The 25,311-nt window shown below is 39.5% G+C and overlaps 1 protein-coding gene across 12 annotated transcripts in view; it reads left to right on the forward strand.

Moving 5' to 3' along the window:
- The window catches only part of LOC137104360 (protein NLRC3-like), a 111,968-nt gene that overhangs the window by 82,802 nt on the left and 3,855 nt on the right, over positions 1–25,311 (forward strand). For 8 of the 12 annotated variants that reach the window (XM_067485388.1, XM_067485389.1, XM_067485390.1 and 5 more), the window contains 11 exons: positions 18,410–18,583; positions 18,973–19,149; positions 19,476–19,649; positions 20,866–21,039; positions 21,319–21,492; positions 21,868–22,044; positions 22,498–22,538; positions 23,045–23,107; positions 23,278–23,342; positions 24,541–24,596; positions 24,726–24,940. In XM_067485388.1, coding sequence (XP_067341489.1) covers positions 18,410–18,583; positions 18,973–19,149; positions 19,476–19,649; positions 20,866–21,039; positions 21,319–21,492; positions 21,868–22,044; positions 22,498–22,538; positions 23,045–23,107; positions 23,278–23,342; positions 24,541–24,596; positions 24,726–24,940 — 1,490 coding nt within the window. The other 4 variants (XM_067485400.1, XM_067485397.1, XM_067485399.1 and 1 more) reach the window with 4 other exon arrangements.

Below are 25,311 nucleotides of genomic sequence, written 5' to 3' on the forward strand. Positions count from 1 at the left end.
GCAGGTGACATGTCACAAACACTCAGATTAAACCTGACTGTGACTTTTAGTTTTGGTCTTTGAAAGAAATGCATTGCATATTTTTTCAAATTGATCCCCAGAGGGAAATTGTGAAAACAAACACAAACAATGAAAACCTAGTTCTACATACATGAACACGAGTCTTATTCAGATCCATTCGCAAGAAAAAGAAAAGTATAAATTAGTCAAATAATGTGATCTGATCTTAACCAAAGTCCCAAATATTAACAAACACAACATTTTTAAGCTGTCACAGTCGTGATTGTTATGGTCTTTATTGAACACACCCACACATCCCATTCTACCATCCCACCCTGTCTGAACTGTTTGTCCATAGTCCCGCTCCCTAAAAAGCAGACTGTTTGCAGCCTTGGTGACTACTGACAAGTGGCACTCTGCTTCAAGAAAATGGTCCAGAGTCAATAATCACCTGCATCCCACTTGTATAGCTCTTCATAACACTAAAGCAGCAGAAAAGCTATGCTCCCCCACAGAAGCTTGTTGTGATCATGTGTTGGAGTTGATGTGAAGACGACTGTTGTTGTTGTCTTCATGTGGACAGGAAATAAAGCTGGATTCCAGCTGACAGCCTCACAAAATGTATAGAGACAGTGGTCCTCATTCAACAAAATTGGATCTGGTTTCAGTTTCATCTTTGTCACAGCTTTAAGATCAGTCTGACTGAAGCCTGCAAATCAAAGAACCATGGTTACATTTAGTAACCATGTGGTCTTTGTACAGACCAGAACCTGTTGACTGACAGATGATGAAGTGAGTCTCTGGAAACATCATTGATCTCCTTTGTTCTCTCTCATTCTCTCTACAGCTACAGCATGGACTCTAATTGACCTGCAAAGTACACATATAATATCAATGTCCGTTGTAAGAGTGTCATTAAATCACCAGGATAACGTTTGTCCTGATGATCCAGATGTTGCAGCAGCAGCATGTTGTGTGCAGAGAGGCTCTGACTGGACCATGTTACTGGGAGGTAGAGTGGAGAGGAGAGCTTCATCCAGCAGTGACTGACAGAGGAATCAGAAGAAGTGGAGATGACTCTCAGTGCTGCAGTCTGAACTGCTCTGAGACACAATGTCAAGTCCACCATCATCCCTGTCTGATCCTCTGGATCTGACAGAGGATCAGCAGTGGATCTGGATCTGCTCTGCTGCTGCTCCGTCCTTCTACACAGTCTCTACAGACACACTGAGACTCCTCCACTCCTTCTGCTCCACACTCAACCACCTCCTCCACCTGGATTTGACTTTGTCTTTTTTGATTCCCTCCGATCTTCTGAAGACAAACTCTGCAGATTAGTTCTGTTGATGACAACATAACTGTAGATGAACATTTAGATTCATATTTCTGTTTAACTGAAGGAGTGTTGCAGTTAAATAATGTTTCTCTCTGAACTCCTGGTTTTTAGCAATCGACAGTTTATATTATTATTATTATTATTATTAACAGATAAATAGCAGATAATTTAAAAAAATGTTTTTATAATCAGTAAAGTCTCTCAAATGACTGGAAATCAATTATATCTGGTTTTTGTTATTACTGTTATAAATGACAATATCTGGTCTTAGACACTTCAAGTATAATCAGTAAAGAAGCTTCAACATCCAGGAAGAGAGAAGAACATCAACAGAGTTTCAAGTGCAGTTCTAAACTTCATACATCACACATTAGGTTTATAACTCTCTGTTGCTGGGCAGAACATTCTTCACCCTCAGGCTACTGCTTCCAGCCCTTTTCTGCTTTTCTAGAAACCTTTTCCCTTTTCAGCACTTTGATAAGCAGCTGTGAGCATGAAGTGACTCTGGGTCACTACAGTGTGGGATGGTCTGCTGTTAGACAATGACTGCAAACACTTCAAGACTAAACATGGATATGAGACAAAGTTTGAACAACATTTGAAACATCTTTCACAATTTACCATTACAACTACAGAAAAACAGCATTAAGATTTAATCATACTTGATTTTCCATCCTTTCCATTCCCTCCTGAAACATTTAAGAGATTCAATATACATCATCATAATGTTGTATTGGAAATTCAGGCTCTGTTTTTTGTGTGACGGACATCACTGGGGTACAGAGCTAAGAAGAGATTAGGAGGTTTTCTAAGCATATTTACAATCTGTGAATGGATCAACATCAGGTTATTAAAGAGGAACATTATTCTTTGCAGATCTTAGATCAACAAGTGCCATCTGATGAGTCACAGCACTCTGTGACTCACATAATTAGACCTCTTCCATGTGGCATAAGACAACAGCCACAAAATGCAAAAATCACAAGCACAAGTACAGAAGTAAGCAGAGACAATATAACAGGTTTCCGTTACCAAATATCTGCTCAATCCAACCAGTATTTACATCAGAGTTTGATGCAAGTTCTTCCCTGATGGACCTGAGACCCTCTTCCATCAGCTGTAGTATTATTAGGAATTAAAGTACAACATGAGTCTCCAAAAACTTTGTTCTTTTTGTGATATATGTAATTAATTTTAACTTTTTTGCATCAACTTATTAAAAGATGGAACATTAAGCCAGTTAACTGTTTATCATACACTATATGAAAACAAACTGGAAACAAATGTTTTTTTTTCTTTTTCAATCAGCAAGAAAAGAAAATTTCTGCCAAAATGTTTTGAATGATGCAAAATCCCACTTTTCTCAGTAGAAAACAGTGAATCTGAATCACCCTCATGGAAATATGAATGAATTAATCACATGATCTTTTTTTCCTTTTTTCATTAGGTTGTCACAGGTTACATTAAGGCTCCCTGTGACGTCAGGATGTTTTCTTATGAGACCTACTCTATAACAAGGATAGCTTCCTGCCCTTTCCATGCCCTCATCCAATCCTAACCCTCTCCTCTCTGCTCGCACCTCTATCACTATGTGTTGCTGCCACTACAAAAAGAGTGTGTGTGTTTTTTGCTCAGGCAAAAGAGAAAGAAAAGACTCAACCACGAGCTGCTTCCACTCATGCACAGAAGAACACTTTCCCACTTCTCTTCTTCTGATTTAGCTAATGGGAATATATGAGGAGCAGCATTTGAAACATCATAGAAATGTTTTGTTCCTCCATCTGTGATCAGACCAATACAAAAACCCTGCAGTCAATTTCTCAGACTTCACTGACTCCCCTCTTTGTTCATAAGGAACATCAGGGCCATGTGAAACATGCTGTACAATGTAAATCACCTTCTGACATGAACTCTGTGCACATTGGGGAAACCAGAGAACGTGAGAGTAAATCTGAAGACAAGACAGACACTGCAGCTTCCATTCATACACATGTAACAAAGAATCAGGGCCATGTGTGTTTGTACATTTTAAAATACTGAACAATTGTATTTCTTGTTATGTGGACATGAGACAGATCCACAAGTTAATCATTAGATATGTAAAATTTATTGGTCACAATTTTAAAAACATGATACAAGATTAAAAACAATTATCTTGAGAATTAGCACAAGACAGTGGCTGAGTTAAATACTCTTTCTGCAGTTTCTCAGAAACACCTACACTGTACACAAAGTTACCACTCATTTTGCAACTGACTTACCTTTAATACTGATCTAGTTTCTCTCTACCAAACGTCACCTCTTGATCATTTACTTTCAGAGTGTATTCAGGAAATTCACTGTCCCTCAGCATTTAAACCTCAGGTGGTTTAAATTTCGCTTTGATCTTAAATGCATTGCTCAATCAAATCCACATTTATTCCAGCATGTGTGAGCTTCATCAAGCAGTTTTCATTACATTTGTCTGGCAAACTATCAGTTCATGTCTGAGCGAGCATTTCTTCATTGCAGTTTGCAAATCAGTGTATGTGTGTGTGAGCATGTCTTCATTGCAGTGTCAGTGTCAGTGTCAGTGTGTGTTACCTTCCTCCTTTTGATCAGTCACCAGCAACTTACACCAGAGCAACAGCTCTTCCACCTCCCATCAGTTTGCCACTGGTAATGACTTCTCAGGACAATCTATGGGTCTATGTTCTCCTCAATCCCAGAGGAGACAGCCTTTTATCCAATGTCCCCTTTGCTCACATGTGGCATCCATCTGCAGCTACTGAACATCAGCCACCTCCAAGTCCTCGTCCTCTGCCTCTCCATCATCCACAGTATCTTTTTGCTCCAGGACTTCTCATCATATGAAGTCATAAGAAGACATCTTCATCAGTCCTTGGCCTGAAGACCAATTACGGACCGTCTTGGCCAGTCACTCTGACCATAGTTGCAGTCAGAACTCCTGTATCTTTCCATGTTTGCTTCCTTGTCTTTTAATCCTGAGGTGGTCGCAAGTGAGGCAGATGATGAGGATCCAGAAAGGGACAAAGACGAGGATGGAGATGTAGTGGATTCAGGTGGTAGTTGTTGTTGTTGTGGGACTGATTGTTGTTGCACTCGTTCATGGTCAAGACACACTGGGACTATATGATGGTGGGGTGTGTTTTCTACTGAAGCATCATCTGCTCTGTGTGGTGCAGCTGACATAACTTTATTATTATTATTTTTCCACTCGGTTTCTTTCCCTGTTCTTTAATTCGTTTTTCTCTTTTATCACATCTTTCACATTATGTAAGTGACACATCTGTGTGTCTTTCAGTAACTCTCTCTTTTTATCCTTCACTTTCTTTTCTTGATTTAACTATTTTTCTTCTAATTTAATTCCTTTCTTACTAAATGAACCTCCCTGAGGAAATCCAGAATCCTCAGTCCAAATGTTCAAACATTTCATACTTTTGTCACCAAATGTTGACATTATTAAAATCTCCTTTCTCCTTTCTCTGCTGTGTGTTTGCTCTCCTCGTTCTCTCACCGTCATTCAATTCCTAGGGGCTATTCATAGTGTGAGCACTTGCTGCCACACTTCCAATACGGCAATGCCAAAACTCTTAATCCTAGTTTTGGACCTGTCCTGTTGAAACGAACAGTGGCTCTTCTCTGTGAACTGCTCTGCCCTGTAATGACCTGTGACCTGGTCTTGAAAATGACAAACTTAAATGGCAAAGAGAGACAGAGAATTCACGCCGAATAATAGTCACCAGACTTGGGTTTTCATAATCCCAACAATTGGACCCTCAGGGCTCCAAGCCCCTTTACCTCCCTTGTTTCTGATGGGAAGTCCCTGCTCGGTTTTCAACACAGACGTCTCTCTGAAGATGAGGGTGTATTTTGTTAGCTCCTGATACACTTGCTTTGTGACTATCACTTAAAGTCCCTGGTCACTTAGACCTGTTGGCCCCTGCGTCCAACTCGGTTATTGACACTTGTACTCCCTAATTAACTAGGAGTCGTTAATAAAATCATAATCATATAATCATAAATTAAATCAGAGGAAACATGCTGACGGTGTTAACTGTGCTAATTGTGTTAGTATGAGGAGCTACGTTCAGAGCACATTAGCTAACTCCACCCAGTCAAATGCAATAAGTGAAGCTATAAGCTAACTTTGTTTCATTTACGAGGACGTTCACCTGTATAGTGAAAATATTGGACTTCTATAATTGATGCTAACTCTGGAACTGAGGTCCAGATTGTGTCAAGCAGCAGGTTGACACAGCAAGGAACTGTTGAGGTTCAGATGATCAATAGTTTATTTCCAAATGGTTTGTGTTGCATTATTGGATGATAATTATTGATGTATTGATGTGTGAACATCACTGTTGCTGGAGATGATTTGAACTTTATGTACTGACAGCAGATCATCCATAATAACACATGATTTAGTAGCTGGTTCTATTTTGGACAGAGAATCTGCATCTGCAAAGTAAAGCTGTCAGATAAATGTAGCAGAGGAAAAAGTACGATATTTATCTCTAGATTCTAGTTGAGGGAAATGGAAAGTACAACAAAACTGTAGTTACATATAGTACTTGGGTGAAAGTACTTGATTCCTATCAAACTGGAGCTAAAGTAAAGTTGAATATCAGCTGAATCCAATCAACTCTGAATTCCACTGAATTGTATTGTTACAACTGTCTCTTTGTTTTTCTACTGAATCACGTTTGATTCTTTTCCTGACAAATAGATTTGAACACATTCCTAATAAATGAGCATTAGCTCCAGGCAGATAGGAACAGTCTGTATCACCCAGCTGTACCCATCTTAACACCACACTGAGCTTCCTCCATTGTTTCACATCCTGACACATTTGGGATTTTCAGCTTTTTTAGATTTGGATCCAAAATCTTCACTGTGTTTGTGTGTTGAACAGAATCAGGAATTATTTCAAGTAAAATCAATAAAAGTTAAAAAGAAAACCCACTGTGTGCTGATTCTTCCTGTATGTATATCTACATGTACAGACCTTTAGAAATACATACACCAACATAAATATAGACAAAAAGCACATGTAGAAAGTCTGTAAAACACAAAGTTTCCTCTCATGGATCTATATGTGGATCTATCTCTGTTTTCATCCACCAGTCACCATTTTCTGTTGGAAATAAACCTTCACACTGACAAAGTTCCACCACTTTCAACATTTCCATTCTCACTTTGCTTTTAATTCAATCTTTGTTCAAACTTGGAAAATGTTTCATTTGTTCAACATTTAATTTTCTCAATGTGAAAAAAAGTTTGAATGTTTTTCCATCATAATGATGATGATGTTCAGATTTTGTCCTTTGTTATTGTCTCTCAAATCTCTCAACATTACAGTCAGTGAACATTTGATTCTCTTCCCACCACCCCTGCATGGATCCTGATTGATTGATTGATGCTCCTACAATGAACAGGGTATTTGTTTAGTTTTCATATCATCGTTGTGGTTTCTTGGAGTCGTTTTTCATCTGTTGACAACAGTACAACTGTGAGGCTGCATCGGCTGTTTACAGACCAACGGAGTTGGTGTTGGAAAGTTGGAAACTTTCCAACACCAAGTTGCTACAACACAGAGCGTTGGACTCGTCTGTCGGGTCGATCAAGCTATGATCTCTGTAACTGATATTAGATAGGGAGAACAAGAGCAGCGGTTGTTCAGTGTCTAATGAGGTTTTTAATGTTGTTGGCGTGTGTTTGATTTCCCCTCTGTGACCAGATGGAAGTCAGACTCATTACAGCAAGAGTGAAAACAGGAAGCTGCATGTTTAAACTCGTTGTAACCTTCCACAGCTCAGAAGATAAAATAGATCTTCCCTTTAATTTCAGAACTAGTCTGTTGTAGGACAGCATATAGCTCCACCCTTCTTCTTCAAACACCTGTTAGGTGGAGTGATGTATACATGTGTTTTCACCTCACAGCCACTGACAAACAGCTTCCAAAGCACTTCGATTAATGAGTAAAAAAAAAAAATCAAACCTGTAACTCTGTTCTTTTCACACTGTCTTTAACCAATCAGACAGCTGAGATGCTAACTCAGCTAAACATAAAAAAAGTTTTGATTGTCTGAAGAAGAAACTCAGTCTACTCTAATAGACTACAGAAATTCTTCAACCTCAAATGAATATCTGTCATGTTTATGTCATATTTATGGACACAATAATAATATTTTTGCAAAGAATATGATCCTTAATATAGTTATGGAATTGAAAAGGAGAAAGGAGAAATATAAAAATTCTTTTTCAATGACGTAATTGATGATTACACAGACTGAATACCAGCAAGAAAATCCTGTCAATCAAGACTTAAGATGATATTACACTTATGTGAACAACTAAATGTTACTGATACCTGGTGCTTTCTACATCCCTACTAAAAGGAATTTACATGGAGCAACACAAATGGTTCATTACAATCTAGAATTGACCTGTGGCTTTTATCATCTTCAATAATGTCATTTGTCTCTGAAACAACACATAGTTCTGCCCCTTTTTCTGATCCCAGAATTATAAGTGTCACGTTTACTAACCCGAAGCAAAAAAGTACTGATCTACTAAAAGATGAAATCTTTTATAAATTGATAGAAGAAACAGCTGATAAAATATTCAAAGAGAATATATTTTTGTTTTCTTTATTGAAATATGTTTTTGTCTATAGATATGTATACATGTAGAAAGCATGCAATTAAGTTTCATGGGTGGTGATATTCTGTTTATTACATTGTTATTAAAGATTTTTTTTACAAAGACTGTCTAGTGTGTCCAGTGATGAGCGAGTGAAAAAAAAACTGCACAGTTTTTTCCAAACAATTTAAATCCACAATCCCAATAGCAGGTTGTAGTAGAATTGATGCTCAGCACACTAGAGCTAAAGCCGAGCTTGAGTTAATGACTTCATATTTAAAGCTCATTGATATTAGTCAGAAATATACAATATTGAATATTTGTGCGTCTCTGTGCGTCTGTGTATTTCAGCCCTGTGATCAACTGTCGGCCTGTCACCAGTGTTTCCTGCCTTTTGGATGATGACGGCTGGGTTTGGCTACAGCAGCCTGCAGCCTTAGACAAGAGAACACAAGTTAAGGTGAAGGTTTTTTCTTTAATATAGACATTCAGAAAATAAATTCCAACCCTATTTAAAATGACCTTTATGCATGATGCTGGAACATTAAGCAGGAGTTCTTATTAGTTTAGATAAGAATCATAACATACAGCATCAGCAATGCAGAATGAGAACATGAGGTCACCTGAGTAGAAGAAGGTCAGACACAAGTGGTACAAGTGGAGATCGACTTAAACCCTACAAATATTCAGTAGAAACACATGAGTTTTTCAGCATGAAACTTGCAAAGGTTGGTTGTTATTGCTGTCGTTCAAACATTTTGCTGTGTACTGTTATTGATCATTTAACATTGTAAAATTTGAAATGACAACATTTGCCAGATGACTGATTAGAACAGCTGATTGGCTAACAGGTCATTTACAGTTCACTACTGACTCCTCAGAGGTGTGAAAAAACAATGTACTACCCTGGAAACAGTCCCCAAACCCCAAAGTAATGAAATGATTCAGCCCTCATTGTGTTTGTTTTGGTGTTGACACATATTGTTCTGTGAATATTAGAACATTCTCATCAATCAAAGATTGTCCTGCATTGTCAATTGAATTTTAGTTCATTGATGGCAGCAAAGGTTGTGCAGGGATAAGGTAGAATAAGGTGAGGTAATAAGGTAGGCATGCGACGTCTCTCGCTGTTCAAAAGACGTCATGGCGCTCTCAGGTAGGATGAGGCATTTATATGTTGCTCAGTAGAAAGAAAAAAACAAAGAAAAAATCCCCCACACACTATGAAACCACACGCAGCCTGAAGTGTTGATGCAGGGAAACATAGATCATTGCTTTCAAGTTGTTCATCTGAATGTCACAGCTGACATGTTGTGTGTTCACAGATGCTCTTCTGTCCACCTCAGTTAGAACTAGTTGTTATTTGACTTACTGCTCCCTTTCTGTCATCTTGAAGCAGTCCAGCCATTCTCCTCTGACCTCTGACATCAACATGACATTATCACCCAGAGAACTGCTGCTCACTGGATGAAGTATCCAAAGAACACTGTTCTCTGTGAACACTAGAGACGGTTGTGTGTGAAAATCCTGCTGAGTCAACAGTTTCTGAAATACTGTGTCCAGCACCAACCACCAGGCCACATACACAGTCACTTAAATCACCTTTCCTCCTTTGATGCTCACTTCTAACTTTAGTATTGATTGAGTTTCTGGCCTGTGATCGGCTGATTAGACTTTTGCGTTGAGGAGCAAGTGAACAGCACCTAATTGCATGAGGCCTGTAAACAGACATTAAAAACTATACTAACATCAAAAACAAAGTCCTATCAAATCATATGTGAAATTGCTATGAGGAATATGAGTCTTTATAAAGTGTTTGTTAAAATGAGGCTGAATCAGTTCCCCACAGTTCAATTACAATAGTTGTCACATTTAAAGTCTACAACTGTCTCTTTGACTTTTCTGTCCATTTGTCTTTTAGGGTGTCAGGCCTGCTTCACTTTCTGTCCTCCAATAATTTGACCTGAACCTGTGTTTTAAGAAAACCACATCAAATCCCATTAGATCACGTGTCTTCCTTAGTGGAGCATGTTGATTAAAAAGCTCCAAAGTTAAATCAGTAAAAATCAAAGAAGCTGGGATCAGAAAGAGCAGATGACTTTCTGTGTTTAAAGATTTCACAGTAAGAGTTGAGTTGGTTTTGTAAATATCAGAGCAACAGAAACAGATCTCAGCGACTGTTTCTGTCCTGTCAGGATATAGAAAGTTCCTGTTCCATGTTGTTTGAATGACTAATGTGATTCTGCTAATAAACCTCATCAGCACAGTTTGAAGAAAAAGGGAATTTCCTCCAAAAGAAAACTTGATGAAATAGTTCAGGACTCAGAGTCACTCACACAACAACTGCATCAAAATAAAGTAACTTATGGTGAAGTTACTAATATTAAAGTGGACACAGAGTCAAACATGTGGACGCGTTTGTCCAACAGTTGAACATACTGAGGTCCTGAATATATAAAGACAGGAAAGCAGCAAATGTTTAACTCTGATACGACTCATCCAGTTTATCTACGCGCTCGTGTCTTTACGTTCATCAGAAGACGACATGAAAAGTCTCCGCTTCTAAATGTGAAGACGGTCAACTGTCCACTGAAACATTTCTTGGTGAAATAGTTTACTACAGATCCATGAGAGCACAGGGGGTTTGTTTGCTTTTCCATTTCTGCTTTGGAATCAGTCCAATTATCACAGTGTAATTTTGTGGCAGGATTAAAAAAAAGGACCTGAATTTTAAAAATATGTCCCAGTGCATATTGTCTTTTTCCCTTGTTGTGGTCTTATCTTTACTTACTGTGCATTTATTTCTTACCTGATCTTCCCCAAACCTTATACATAAGCAGAATTTGACTAAACTCAGGTCTCATCCAAACCCTTAACCAGTCATTACTTAACATTCAAGTATTTAAAAAAAAAAAAGGACATGTCCCCACAATTTGAGTAAAACATAGTGTGTGTACATAAGCACAAACACACACACACACACACTTGGATCATGTGATTTTCAGAAAATGGAGAAGGGAGGAGCAACTGTGATAACGCAGGAATACTGAAAATGAAACCATGGACTTTGCAGTAAACACGACAGACCAGAAGAAGGAAAACAGGGTGAGTGTTAATTCAACATTATTTTACTTGTGAGTTAGGTCCTGTGGACTGTAAAAGAAAATATAAGTAGAATGCCCATACAGTCTGCTCTGTGTGTGTGTGTGTGTGTGTGTGTGTGTGTGTGTGTGTGTGTGTGTGTGTGTGTGTGTGTGTGTGTGTGTGTGTGTGTGTGTGTGTGTGTGTGTGTGAACCTGTTCAGTGTTTGTTTGGAGTCAGGACCAGACATTTCTCATTCAGAGGACGTCCTGAGCTACAGAATTGCAGATGTTCTGTGTGTTACTGGTTTCTTATTGTACTGTACAGGGTGAAACAGACACAGACATTTGAGCTGATGAGACACATTTCTGCTGCAGCTTTGTATGTTGTTTTCAGGGTCAGTTGTCAAAGCTGTGATCACCACAAACTGGGTTTCAGATCCCTCCCTCCCTCTGTGCCTGGTTTCCGTGACCTTTCTGCCATTTCTCCACTCACATGCGCAAGTTCTGCTTTGACCTGATCACAGCCGCATAGAAACACACTGGTTTGTAACTTTGCATCACTTCTGTTTCCTGTTTGTTGTGTGGACCCCACTTTGTGTCCTGGATGCTCTGCTGAGCTGTGGTATACTTAACTGCATTTGATAGTCCTGGAGAGCACAACATTACAATGACAGGAGAAAGTTTGTGATGCCTCTGGAGTTCCCTTGTTTCTGCAGTCATTGCTCAGATGAGTATAAGTATTTGATAGACATAGAGAACAACATTTTCCTGTCCTTTGTTGTTACTGAAAAAAACCTATGAATATTTGAAGACATAACCGGAGTCGTCATTTCAAAGACCAAATGATAAATTATGAAACCATTTCAGTTTTCATTAACCAGATAGTTTGTGTTCAGTGTTAAGTATAGCATGGTATCAAACCCAGGCTTTTCTTTTATCAAAGTTAAAACCACATGTATGCACTAAAGACTACATTAAAGCAGCAGTACAACAACAGATTATATTAAACAACATATATAAATATAAAAAAATGTGAACATCTAGACATTTTCTAGGTATGAATGGTTATGTTTCTTCTACTTTTCCATTCTCACATGCACAAAATACAAACACAGCTACAGCATGCTTTCTCCTGCAGACAGGAGAACAGGAGAAAAAACTTTCACTGAAAAGAAAGAAAAACGACAAACAAAGTAGAGTTTTGCGGTGAGGTGAGGACAACAGGAGTCAGATTTGGACTCTGATTGTGACTTGTTCCTGTCAGACCGTAGTGATGATGCCAGCTTACAGGAAGCAGGAAGTGGGAGCTCACCTTTGTAAGTTGTCCACCATCAGCTTTTCCTTCTCCTCATGGAGCAGAGGTTATGTAGTTCAGATTTGGAGTTGCCCCACATCCCCCCAGTATTCTTCCAATACTGTATGTCTATATTATGTTATAATGTCTTCTTCCTAGTGGACTGCTCATTTAAACTGCACATTGACAGACTGGGGACATTTCTTTCACATTTCGAAGAAAGTGAAGGTGTCCGGTCAGTCCAGGTTCCATTTAAAGAGGACAGAGCAAAGTGAGGACTGAGACAGGGTGACTGTTAATCCCTCAATAGGGATTAGGTAGGACAGAGGACATAGAATCTAATGATGTCAATGTAAAGAGATCAGGAAGAGAGGATACTGAAGATTTGAGTGCATGTGTGTGTTTGCATGTGTGCTTTGTGGGGTATTAAGTAGGTCTTTCATTGCCTTTTAGGTCTTTTGGGGACAACAACCAATTTCATAAACATGAAGGTTTGACAGAGTTTGGCAACTAGTGGTCACGTTTACGGTAAGTAAAGGAAGTGTAAGTGTGTTACTTCCTCAGTGTTGAGTGTGAGTCCTGAACAGACATGTTTCATCTAGTTCTTGTTCTTTGCTCACAGTCAGTGTTACTGGTTTACCTCTCGGAGTGACTGAACTCCAGAAGATGAGCGACTTGTCTAACGATGATCCTCCAGACTTCACTGATGAACCTGGACCTTCTGGGACAAAGTGAGACAGCTGCTACAAACATATTTACATGACCCATTTTCACTTACCTCTGCTAATGTCATGCAGGTTTTTGTTTTTAATGTTAAAATATCCATAAACATGTATTTACTAACTAAAATAGAAACTTTTCATGATGTCAGTCACATAGAAAAGCTGTAATCTAATCTAAGTTTTGATTTTTCAACAGAATATTTATCAGTAATTGATGTGATATGTATATAAAGATATCAGTGAATTTTTCAACAAGTAATCTTAACACAAAGGTCCTCGAACGTTAGCATCTGCAGAGTTCACAAAGCAGAGTCTCCATAATCAAGCTATTTGTCTATACAGTGTATTGGAAAGGATGGATGAAAAATGGATTAAGCATGGAAATAAAATTTTCTAAAATATCTAAAACTCATGCTGGTATTCTCATAATGCAGAACTATTAGTGCAGATACTGGTTCAAAGATCGAGCTTAGTCTGGGTTGTATATCCACAAACTACTGATGCTGTTTCTGTAGTAAAACATCTGAGATTCTTCATGTCACAATTTACACAAGAAAATCTTCAAATGTCTTTTTCCTGATGTTGAAGTCGCTGTGAAGATTTTCAGCTGTTCACAATCTGAAAGCTCTGACTCATTAGAAAGTAAACCTTTCATTTTAGATCCTCTCCACCATATATTGTTCCTAAAGGTCAAGAACAAACATCTGTGGACAGTTCTCATAGAAAAGTTCTCTGTGGACTTCTCTGTCTTTACATTTATTCCTTTATTTGATAGTTGACCATAGAGAGACAAAAAACAAAACAGGAACCATCTGGACTTGAACCTGAGACCCCACTGTTACCTGCTGTGTGTCTGAGACTGCTGGTCTACCACAGTTTGTAACTTCTAAGCTCAGTTCAGACCTAACTAACCCAAGCTGAGTTGCTCACAGTGACTATAAAAGAGTAAAAGACACAATCAGCTCTCTTTAATGGAAGGCTTTTACTGTGAAGGAGCTGCAGAAAGTGTTGAGTTTGTAATAATAACAAACTACAGTCAGATCACTAAAGGTTTAATAAGACAGTCAAACAGGAAAAGCAGTTCATTAGTGTTTCTGAAGCAGGAGAAAATCCTTTGGATTCCAGACTGATGCTGAACTCAAACAGAAAAGTAGCTGCACTTTTACTGTTCTCTGTGACCATCTGAGCTTCTACACAGTGTTGGACACATCTGGAGGTTTTTCATCAGCAACCAACAAATTATATTACTTATAAACAAATGTTTTTACAGAGAAAAAAGGAAAAGTGATGTTTCTGTGGAGGAGCAGCTGTCCAGCTGTGCTTTGTGTCAGCACGTCCTAAAGGATCTAGTCTCTTCCAGCTGTGGACACTGGTTCTGCAGACAGTGCATCAGCTCATACTGGGACCAGTCTGGTTCATCAGGAGACTCCTCCTGTCCCCAATGTGGAGAAAGATCCAAAACAAGACCTGGACTGAAGACAGACATTCAGACGAGAACTGCACTAAGTAAGACATTGACTGGTTTTGTGTTTGTAATTGACAGATTCTGTTTCTTCAGTCTCAAATAGCTTCTGATCTTTTATCAGATGTTGGTCTGCAGGAGCTTTTAGATGAACATAAGATCAGTCTGAGGAGGAGATGTGAATGTGTGACTGAAGGAAGTGATGAAACAGGAAGTGGAACCCTCCTCAACAGGATCTACACTGAGCTCTACATCACAGAGGGACAGAGTGAAGAGGTTAATACCCAACATGAGGTGAGGCAGCTTGAGACAGCTTCCAAGATGAAGACCCTCCATGACACTCCAATCAAGGTCCACGACATCTTTAAAGCCTTACCTGACCAACAGAGACACATCAGAGTGGTTCTGACCAACGGCGTCGCTGGTGTTGGAAAAACCTTCTCGGTGCAGAAGTTCAGTCTGGACTGGGCAGAGGGCTTGGAAAACCAAGATGTCAGTGTGCTGGTTCTGCTCTCATTCAGGGAGCTGAACTTGATCAAAGATGAGCAGTACAGTCTTCTCACGCTGCTCCATGTTTTCCATCCAACATTACAGAAGGTCACAGCAGAGCAGCTGGCTGTCTGTAAACTTTTGTTCATCTTTGACGGCCTGGATGAAAGCAGACGTTCCCTGGATTTCAACAACAGTGAGGTTGTGTCTGATGTCACACAGAAGTCATCAGTCGACGTGCTGTTGACAAACCTCATCAAGGGGAATCTGCTTCCCTCAGCTCTGGTCTGGATAACTTCCAGACCTGCAGCAGCCAATCAGATCCCTCCTACATGTGTGGACAGGGTAACAGAAGTACGAGGCTTCGCTGACGCCCAGAAGGACGAGTACTTCAGGAGGAGGTTCAGTGATGAAGACCTGTCCAGCAGAATCATCTCCCACATCAAGACATCCAGGAGCCTCCACATCATGTGTCACATCCCAGTCTTCTGCTGGATCACTGCTACAGTTCTGGAGCACATGTTGACCACAGAGCAGAGAGGAGAGCTGCCCAAGACCCTGACTGACATGTACTCACACTTCCTGCTGGTTCAGACCAAGAGGAAGAAGAACAAGTATGATGAGGGACATGAGACCAGTCCACAGGAGCTGATGGAGGCTGACAGGGAAGTTCTTCTGAAGCTTGGGAGGCTGGCATTTGAACATCTGGAGAAAGGAAACATCATGTTCCACCAAGAAGACCTGGAGCAGTGTGGTCTTGATGTCACAGAGGCCTTGGTGTACTCAGGAGTTTGTACAGAGATCTTCAAAAGAGAGAGTGTGATCTTCCAGAAAACAGTCTACTGCTTTGTTCATCTGAGCATCCAGGAGTTTCTGGCTGCAGTTTACTTCTTCCACTGTTACACCACCAGGAAAAAAAAGGTACTGGTAGACTTCTTGGGGAAAAATTACAGTGACTTTGCTTTAGATGTCTTCCTAAAGAGAATCATGGACAAGTCCCTGAGGAGTAAAAATGGTCACTTGGACCTGTTTGTCCGTTTCCTACATGGCCTCTCTCTTGAGTACAACCATGAACTCTTAGGAGGTCTGCTGGGTCAGACAGAGAACTGTCCAGAAATCGTTAAGAGAGTTATCAACAACCTAAAACACATGGACATGCTAAAATTATCACCTGACAGATGCATTAACATGTTTCACTGTCTGATGGAGATGAAGGACCACTCAGTACATCAGGAGATCCAAGAGTTCCTGAAGTCAGAGAACAGATCAGTGAAGAAACTCTCTGAGATCCACTGCTCAGCTCTGGCCTACATGCTGCAGATGTCAGAGGAGGTTCTGGATGAGTTGGACGTGGAGAGGTACAACACATCAAAAGAGGGGAGACGGAGACTGATTTCAGCTGTGAGGAACTGCAGAAAGGCTCAGTAAGTCCATTATAATTCAGTTGTGTTCTTAGTCTTTGTCTCACCCTCCTGTCATCTCCCCTCCAGCCACCAGGTGTCCCCATGTCAGTTTCTGTTTTTTGAACATACCTGTTTGTCTGTGGTTATTATTATTGCTGCTCCACTTAACTACACAAACCTGTTTGCATTTCACTCATAAACCACTGTTTTCCCTCGGCTGTGCCAGATAGTGACACGTCCTGTATGGACTAACTTGTATCCAACTCCAAGTTTTCCAGTTTACCCACATTTTTAAATTTGTGACCCCTGCCTCTTTCCTAGACTCACTGGGAGACTTTTCGGCAAATCCCTGCCTGGCTCCTTTCCTCTCTTTAGAAAGTTATGTTTACTCATTAAATCTCACCTAATATTTGCCTCTTTTTCTTACTAATGTGTTTGATCCTGGCAGCAGCAGGGATCTTAGCAAAGAGAGAGCTGTTCCAACTGTAACTGTGTAAACTTATGACTCCTAAATAGTCTACTTTATCCATTGTCTTAACGCCTTATCCCAAATTACATATTATCTAAACACAGACTTACTGGTTGTCGACTTTCGGACACGCACCTTGAAGTCGTGGCCTCGGCTCTGAAATCCAACCCATCCCATCTGAAAGAATTGGACCTAAGTGAAAACTATGACCTCCAGGATTCAAGAGTGAAGCTGCTGGCTACTGGACTGGAGAGTCCAAACTGTAGACTGAAGACACTAAGGTCAGTTATTGATATGAGCGCTTGTAGTTTATTTTATTATTATCCAGTTTTAATCATTTATGTTTCAACTTTTAGTTTAGTTATAAAATGTTTGAGGTTGTAAAAACAGGCTGAAAGGTTTGAGCATCTGTGTAAAGTCAGGTAAGAAGCACCTAGACCTTCAACTTTAACACCTAAAAATGTTGTTTGTACCTACATTCTGATCACTGAACTGTTTGTTGAAGTAGCACTGCCATTTAGGGAGGCTGGCATTTGTTGACACTGCCCCCCTCTGTTCAATAGAACAGAGCCAAAAAAGGGTCTGATTTTTGGCTCTAAATAAAGAGAGCATTTTTATTTAGATGCTCTATATAAACATGTTTATTTAGAGCATCTTTATTTAAATGCTCTAAATAAACATGTTTATAAAGCAGACTGGGCCATTGTTTTATAAAAAAGCCCCAGTCTGCCTTAAAAAAAAAGATTCCTTAATGTCACATTCTCTTTTAGTTGATGCTCTCCTTTATGATGATCCACAATAACAAAATGTAAAAGACACTGCTAACTTTATAATAATCTACTAATTTTAGAGGGAAACTGATGGAGTAGAACAACATCTGATTGAATTATTAATGATTTTATCTACGTGTTTTATTCTTTCAGACTGATGTCCTGCAATCTGACAGAGCTTAGCTGTGATTCTCTGGTCTCAGCTCTGAAGTCCAACCCCTCCCATCTGAGAGAACTGGACCTGAGCTCCAATAAGCTGCAGAATTCAGGAGTGAAGCTGCTGTGTGGTTTTCTGGAGAGTCCACACTGTAAACTGGAGACTCTGAGGTCAGTTCACTGATACTGTTGGAGATTTTCTATTTTCACAACTTAAACGCACAAACGGGAGATTATATTTCCAAATGCAGGTGTTTTGTTTGTAGTTTGTATAATATTTCAGCTTCATATATGCAGGGGGCAACTGTGAGCCGGAGGTAGAGCGGTCGTCCACCAATCTCACAGTTGTTGGTTTGATCCCTGGCTCCTCTGGTCAAACATCAAAGTGTCCTTGAGCAAGACACTGAACCCACACTTGTTTCACAGTTGTTTCTACATAGCAGCTCCCCCATCGGTGTGTGTGTGTGATTGTGAGTGCAAACGAGAAGCAGTGTAAAGCGCTTTGATTACCAATATGTAGAAAAGTACTATATAAGTGCAGAGTATTTTCATAGGATTCTAAATATTATTCTTTATTCAGATTGAGGAGCTGCAGTTTGTCAGAGATCGGCTGTGATTCTCTGGTCTCAGCTCTGAAGTCCAACCCCTCCCATCTGAGAGAACTGGACCTAAGTGAGAACAAGCTGCTGGATTCAGGAGTGAAGCTGCTGTGTGGTTTTCTGGAGAGTCCACACTGTAAACTGGAGACTCTGAGGTCAGACACCATTTTTGAGTTATGTGCTGAGATTAATATGATGTGAAAGTATCAAAATATCTCTATCCCTAAACATTTTTATATAATATGTACACAATTAATTTCTTTTGAATTACATTTTATACACTGAATAACAGCATTTTACCTTAGAAGAAAATTATCCTCATTTTTGATTGATTTTATTTCACATTGACAAGCATCAAGGAAAAAAATGTGTTTGGCATGACCTGTGTATAATATGTGGATTGTGGGGTGAAGTGTCAGATTTGTAAATGAAGGTTCCAGTTCATAATTACTTCTAATTACTAAACCTTATTCAGTTCTGAACAAGTTATAGGACATTTAATTTCTTCAATTCCGTTTTTTAATGTTTTTGTTTCTGTATACAGGTTGTCTCGCTGTTGGTTATTAGAAATCAGCTGTGAATTTTTGGCCTCATCTCTCAAGTCCAACCCCTTCCATCTGAGAGATCTGGACCTGAGTAAAAACTACAACGTGGAGGACTCAGGGGTGAAGCTGCTGTTTGCTGCACTGCAAAGTCCAGACTGTAGACTGGAGACTCTGAGGTCAGTTCACTAATGATGTATTTTTTTTAATATATATTTTAGCTGCAAACTATGAATTATTCCTTCAGTTTTAGATAATTAAAGTAAGTCACCATGAAAAATGTTCACTGCAACAAAACCTTCAGTTCTTATGAATTTCCCTATAGTGTGTGTTGTAGTAGTTTTGAAATATTACAACATCTGATGACAAGAATAGATGTATAAAACCCCAAAAACAGAATGAAAAAGTCATTTACAATAGTATAATTTTGGATAAAAGGTATTTGATTAGGAAATATCTGATTGATTACTAATGATTTGATCTACATCTTTGATTCTTTATTCAGATTGACTGAGTGCAGTTTGTCAGAGATCAGCTGTGATTCTCTGGTCTCAGCTCTGAAGTCCAACCCCTCCCATCTGAGAAAAGTGGACCTCAGTGAAAACAACTTGAAGGATTCAGGAGTGAAGCTGCTGTGTGGTTTTCTGGAGAGTCCACACTGTAAACTGGAGACTCTGAGGTCAGACTTCATGTTTTAGTTGTGTGCTGAGATTAATGTGTGATGTGAAAGTTGTGGTGACACTAAACTAGAGACAGCTTCATGTTTCTGAGGTCAAATCACATTCAAACTGTTCAGTGGTTGAAAGTAAGTTTTGAAAGTGTCAACCCTGATTGTAAAGTAGAAAAATCCGATGTAAAAATGTGAAAATGACATTTGATTGTCAGACTTAGAATTGAAGACACTTGTATAAAGCAGCAAAATAGAATCAGCTTGGAGCAAATAGAAGGAGGAGAGAAGAATCAGCAGGTTAAGAACAGGACACACAGCACTAAATAGTTGACTGAAGCTAATGAAGAAGCATCCAACTGCCAACTGTGTCAAGAAGCAGAGACAGTTGATCCTGTTTGAGTTGAGTGGAATAAATGTAGAGAGGAGCAGCAGAGTGGGATTGGAAGGTGCAGAGAAAAGGAAAGAAATCCTCCAAACATTCCACAACTACTATCAAGTGCAACAGGAGATGATTAACAGCTTTACATCATATGGTAAATAGTTTGGTCCGTCCTCCATCAGAGTAGGTACTAAAGCATGTGTGAAGTCAGTGTCTCTTTCTTTGCTTCACTGCTGGCTCACGTTTCTAGCTGAAGCCTAAATTTGAATCATCTCAGTTCTAAGTGAAATTCTTAGCTCTGATCAGATTAAGGAACAATGATGGCTTCAAAAAGGAACTATGTTTTGTACACCTAAACTTGCACGCAAATGTATATTACTCCAAATGGATATCAAATGTATTGGCAAGATTTCCGACCACTCAGCTGTTTGCAATGATGAGATCCAACAAGAACCGCCCACCTTCTGGAGCAAGACATAGGACAGAAGCTAGTTGGCGAGCATTTAGTGCCTGGACCTTTGTCCATGTGGCCTGGTTGGCCAAGGCCTGTAGAAAAAACATGGGTCCCATCCCATGGGTCCACCATAGCAGGGACCGAGTCAGGGTCGGGTGCAATGCAAGCCAGGGAGCAGACAAGGTTGGGAATCTAGGCGTACTGATCCCAGGCTTCATAAGATAGTTCTAGGAACGTGGAATTTTACCTATTTGTCAGGGAACAAGCCAGAGCTCTAGAGAGAGGGTGCTGATTAGTAGCATCAGGATTGCTTAAGGCAACACCTGATTTGCCATTGTGCGCTCTTATGAGAGGTTGAAGAATAATAATAATGTTTCTCTCTCTTTTTTCAGATTTAGAAACTGCAGTTTGTCAGAGATCAGCTGTGATTCTCTGGGCTCAGCTCTGAAGTCCAACCCCTCCCATCTGAGAGAACTGGAACTGAGTAACAACAACCTGCATGATTTAGGAGTGAAGCTGCTGTGTGGTTTTCTGAAGAGTCCACACTGTAGACTGGAGGCTCTGAGGTCAGACACCATTATTAATTCTCTATTTTATGTTCTGTTCAAATGAGAGAAAAACAGTGTCATCGCAGATACAGAGTTGGCCAAAATAGTAAGAAAATTGGCTATTAGTGGTCTCAGAGGAGTCAGAGTCTCTACATTACTTCTCAGGAAGACTTGAGGTAGACTTTCACTAATGGACATCATTCTAAGTCAAAGTTGATTTTCTAATTTACAAGAAACAAAGCATGATGCATGATGATCTAATGCTGAGAATGACTCTCTGTTTTATTCTTTATTCAGATTGAGTCACTGCAATTTGTCAGAGATCAGCTGTGATTCTCTGGTCTCAGCTCTGAAGTCCAACCCCTCCCATCTGAGACAACTGGACCTGAGCTATAACATTCTGCATGATGCAGGCGTGAAGCTGCTGTGTGATTTTCTGGGACATCCACAGTGTAGACTGGAGACTCTGAGGTCAGTTCACTGAATTTTTCTTACACTTGTAAAGATGTTCCACATGACATTCAAAGCCCTTTAAGGGAGCCCTTCTGTATAGAGAAGACTCCCCTTCACATTGATAAAGTTTCCTGCTTACCAGTTATTTCAGTGTGTTTTCAGTAATAAAGCATTTGGACATGAATAAAAGTATTGTAATAACTTTGTAGTCTGCCATCTTTTAACTGCACTATGAAAGCTGTGACAATTTGATTATACAGTGGAGTTTGTGGCCCCTCTTCACTTTTTTGTGTGTCTACATGTTTTTTTTTTCTTTTCGCTTTTTGGCTTAGGACATACTGTATCTGATTGGATAACAAATCCTCTTATCTACATGATTTCTTTTTTATACAGATTGAATGCCTGCAGCTTGCCATCATCCAGCTGCTCCTCCCTGGCCTTAGCTTTGAAGTACAGCAGCCACTACCTGAGAGAGCTGGACCTAAGTGGAAATGTGCCAGTGAGGGATTCAGTGGTGGATGAACTGTCTGATCTTGTGGAGAGTCCTGATTGTGGACTGGAGACTCTGAGGTCAGTAGAGGGTTCGTAGCAAACATGCACACACAACATCGCTAATTTCTTTGCTGTAAACCACCAGGCATCAGTTAGATGAGATGATCACTCTTTTCATACTAGTCGATCACACGGTTTGCATGACTAATGATGAATTTAAAGTGTCAAATCCAACTTTGAAACAGCCAATCAGCTCTTTGGAAACACCGACACCAATCAGTAGCATTCAAATTAAAGTTAGAAATGTAAAGATGTATTGTGTGCATGTGTTTCCTTCATCCTTCAGCTCAGCTTGAAGCCACAGTTAGCTGGCTAACACAATGATCAGGCTTCTTGATACAGAATCAGTTAATACTCAGTCTGGTGAGATGGATTATCAGAGCTCATTATTGCTATGATTAATTAAAAAAAACTAAGAATCTCTGATCATTATTCTCTTTGTAACTGTTGTGGTTGTGTTTGTTCCTACAGATTCAGCAACAGGGTGATTAAAGCTTCCAGAGAAAAGACATGTGAGTCCTGAAACTGTATCTCCTGGTTATGAAAATATTGTCAATAAATTCAGATTTTTCATTCGCTCTAGCTTTGAGAAAACATCTGCTCTCACATCTGAAAACCTTCAGGCCAGATTTGTTTCAATGGCATCGATAGAACCGTCCAGTGTTCCCACATCTTGAATTATTATTTTTTAAAGGTAATGCTATAAAATGTAGAGTTATGAAGGATCCTTTCAGATATAGTGGATGAGGTCTACACCCAACACAGTTGAACATCATCAAAGACCTGCTGATGATTGAAAATAATTTATTAGGTTTCGTGTCAACAGACACTTGCCTATCTACGCTTTGGTGCTATTTTACCAAACTGTCCCCAACCTCTCATACAACCAAATAAACATACATCCCATTCCACATTAAGGATTTTAGGGCAGGTTGATCATAATGCACAAAGTTTGTAGTTTGCATGTTTCTTGTGAATTGCAGTAAAAAAAAAAGTCATTCTTTCTAAACATTTTCAGTGAGTGTGCAGCCTCCTGCTGAAAAGGATTTGTACTCTGAGGACCAGTGTTTTTTAAACAAAGGTAAGACATAAAATCTTGATCTTAGTGGCTGTGAATAAAGATAAAACACAGTGAGTGTGTCCACATTATAGACTATGCTGTGTTCAAAATGTGTGATTTGCTGTAGATCCTTTGTAGCAGGCACGATTGGAGTGATTTCTGACGTCTCCTGCATCCTTTTCTCCCTTTAGGTGACACCGATGTCACAGAAATTACAACGCAGGATGAGTCTGAGGATGACCTAAAGCTGATGAAGGTGAGAAATAGAACAGATATCCCAGATGGATACACACATGATACCTTATTTCTCTCTCTGAACTTTGCAGTCATCATGGTGTAATATACTTTACTGCTGGTTCAGTGCTTATATCCAGTGTGAATTCACTTGACACTTGATTTGCACAGTGTGAGAACAAAAGTCACAGGTTTTAGTAAAGCAGAATGAAGTTTAAAATATTGGTTAAGTGACGATGTGACAAAACCACATTGTGCATTTTGGGATGACCAGTTTTCCAGAATAAGAGATTACCACAAGAAAGAAAGTGATCGCACCCACGTGGCCTGAGTTACTAGTCAGGCTCTGCAAGTGTATGTGCCAGCTTCTCCCCTCTGCCACAATATTCACTACTCCTCTAGCTGTTTGTTTGCATTACCTGTCTGTGTGGACTCTCCCTTGTTTTCTGCAGATCTTTCCTTATATACCTGCCTGGATGCAGTTTCTCAGCTCCTCTGGTAAACAACCAATCGTCTGCTTCACAGTTTTTATGATGAAACCAAATAAAAAGAGCAGGGTTTACCTGAGCTTTCCTCACCTCTTTTGACCTCTATTCAGAACCTACACTCTCCACAACTCTTGCTGAACAAACTTAATATTGTAGTCTGATAGTCAGAAGAATTTAATTCTGCACAACTCTCACCTCACTGTCACGTCCACATCTGCACCTAGAAGGCTGTTTGTCTGTGGACTACCTGTTCCTACTCACCTGACATGTGTCAACGTTCTTACCTGCCACCTGTTTTGTCATTGCACCTGTTGTCTCACAGTAAAACAATACAAAATAAACTTTCAGTCACTTTATCTCCAGGGCAGATAAAGACTTTTTATTGGGGTGGTCAGATTGGGAAACTGTATTAATTACGGATAAATAAACTGATTAATCAATAAAAGTGTCTTTATAAAGTGTTTGTTCAGTGTCAGAAATGTCAAATATGTAACTTATCTGCTGTTTTTGCTCAAAATAGTCATAAGCAGTGGAATATATATATATATATATATATATATATATATAAAACCACCTTAAATGAACATAATAAACTTTTTATATATTTATAATCACTGATTTGTTTCAGCTTCAGATTTTTATGTCTGAACTTCTGTGTGAACTCTGTACAGTGGGTTTTCAGAATATTAGTTTGTTCTTTCTGACAGATGGTGTTTTTTTGGTTCATTCCAGCCTCCATCAAATTTCACACCTGAACTGCAAATTGAATCTGCACAAGTCTCATACAGGTGATCAAAAAATATATATAAACTAAACCACTAAGCTTCCTTCTCAGCCTGCTTATACAAAACTATAACAGAGTGAACTTTGGGTTATACAGGCTTGTTAAAATCATTCCAATATTTTGTGTCCTAAAGGTTCAGGTGCCCTCATCCAGGTGTGTTCCACTGTACTTTGACTGGACTGGTGTTCGTTATGGCTCAGGAGGCGGAGCTGCTGTACAGCACTGTCCAATGGGATGAGAGTCTCCTCCAACTAGCTGGCAAAATCCCTGCAGGGCCGCTGTTCAATATCAAGTGTAGTGAGGATGCTGTCTGTGAGCTCCACCTCCCACACTGTGAAACTAAGGATGGTAAGAAAATGAGTCTTTGTCAGAGCAATGACAAAACTCCGTAGTGCTGTTAGTGCCCCCTAAAGGCTAAAGAGGTTATTACAGCCACAATCTGAACAGACGTACAGCAGGTCTGATGAGGATCATGGTCAACAGTTTCATACTTCATACGTACAGTTTCATAATTCCCTCAATTCAAAGTCGAGCACACTAGTCTCCTCTGTGCCTCAGGTTGACAGATTAAAATGAGTCTAATTTGCATCAGCAAAAGCACTTTCGAACAGCTTCCGAACCACAAACACTGACTTGTGTCGATTAATTACCCAACTTGGGCAACTGTTTAATTTTTCAGTTAACATTGTCCTTGATAAAGAATAAAATTAGTGCTAATA

Source organism: Channa argus, chromosome 19, assembly GCF_033026475.1.
Source record: "Channa argus isolate prfri chromosome 19, Channa argus male v1.0, whole genome shotgun sequence".
NCBI classification, from domain to species: domain Eukaryota; kingdom Metazoa; phylum Chordata; class Actinopteri; order Anabantiformes; family Channidae; genus Channa; species Channa argus.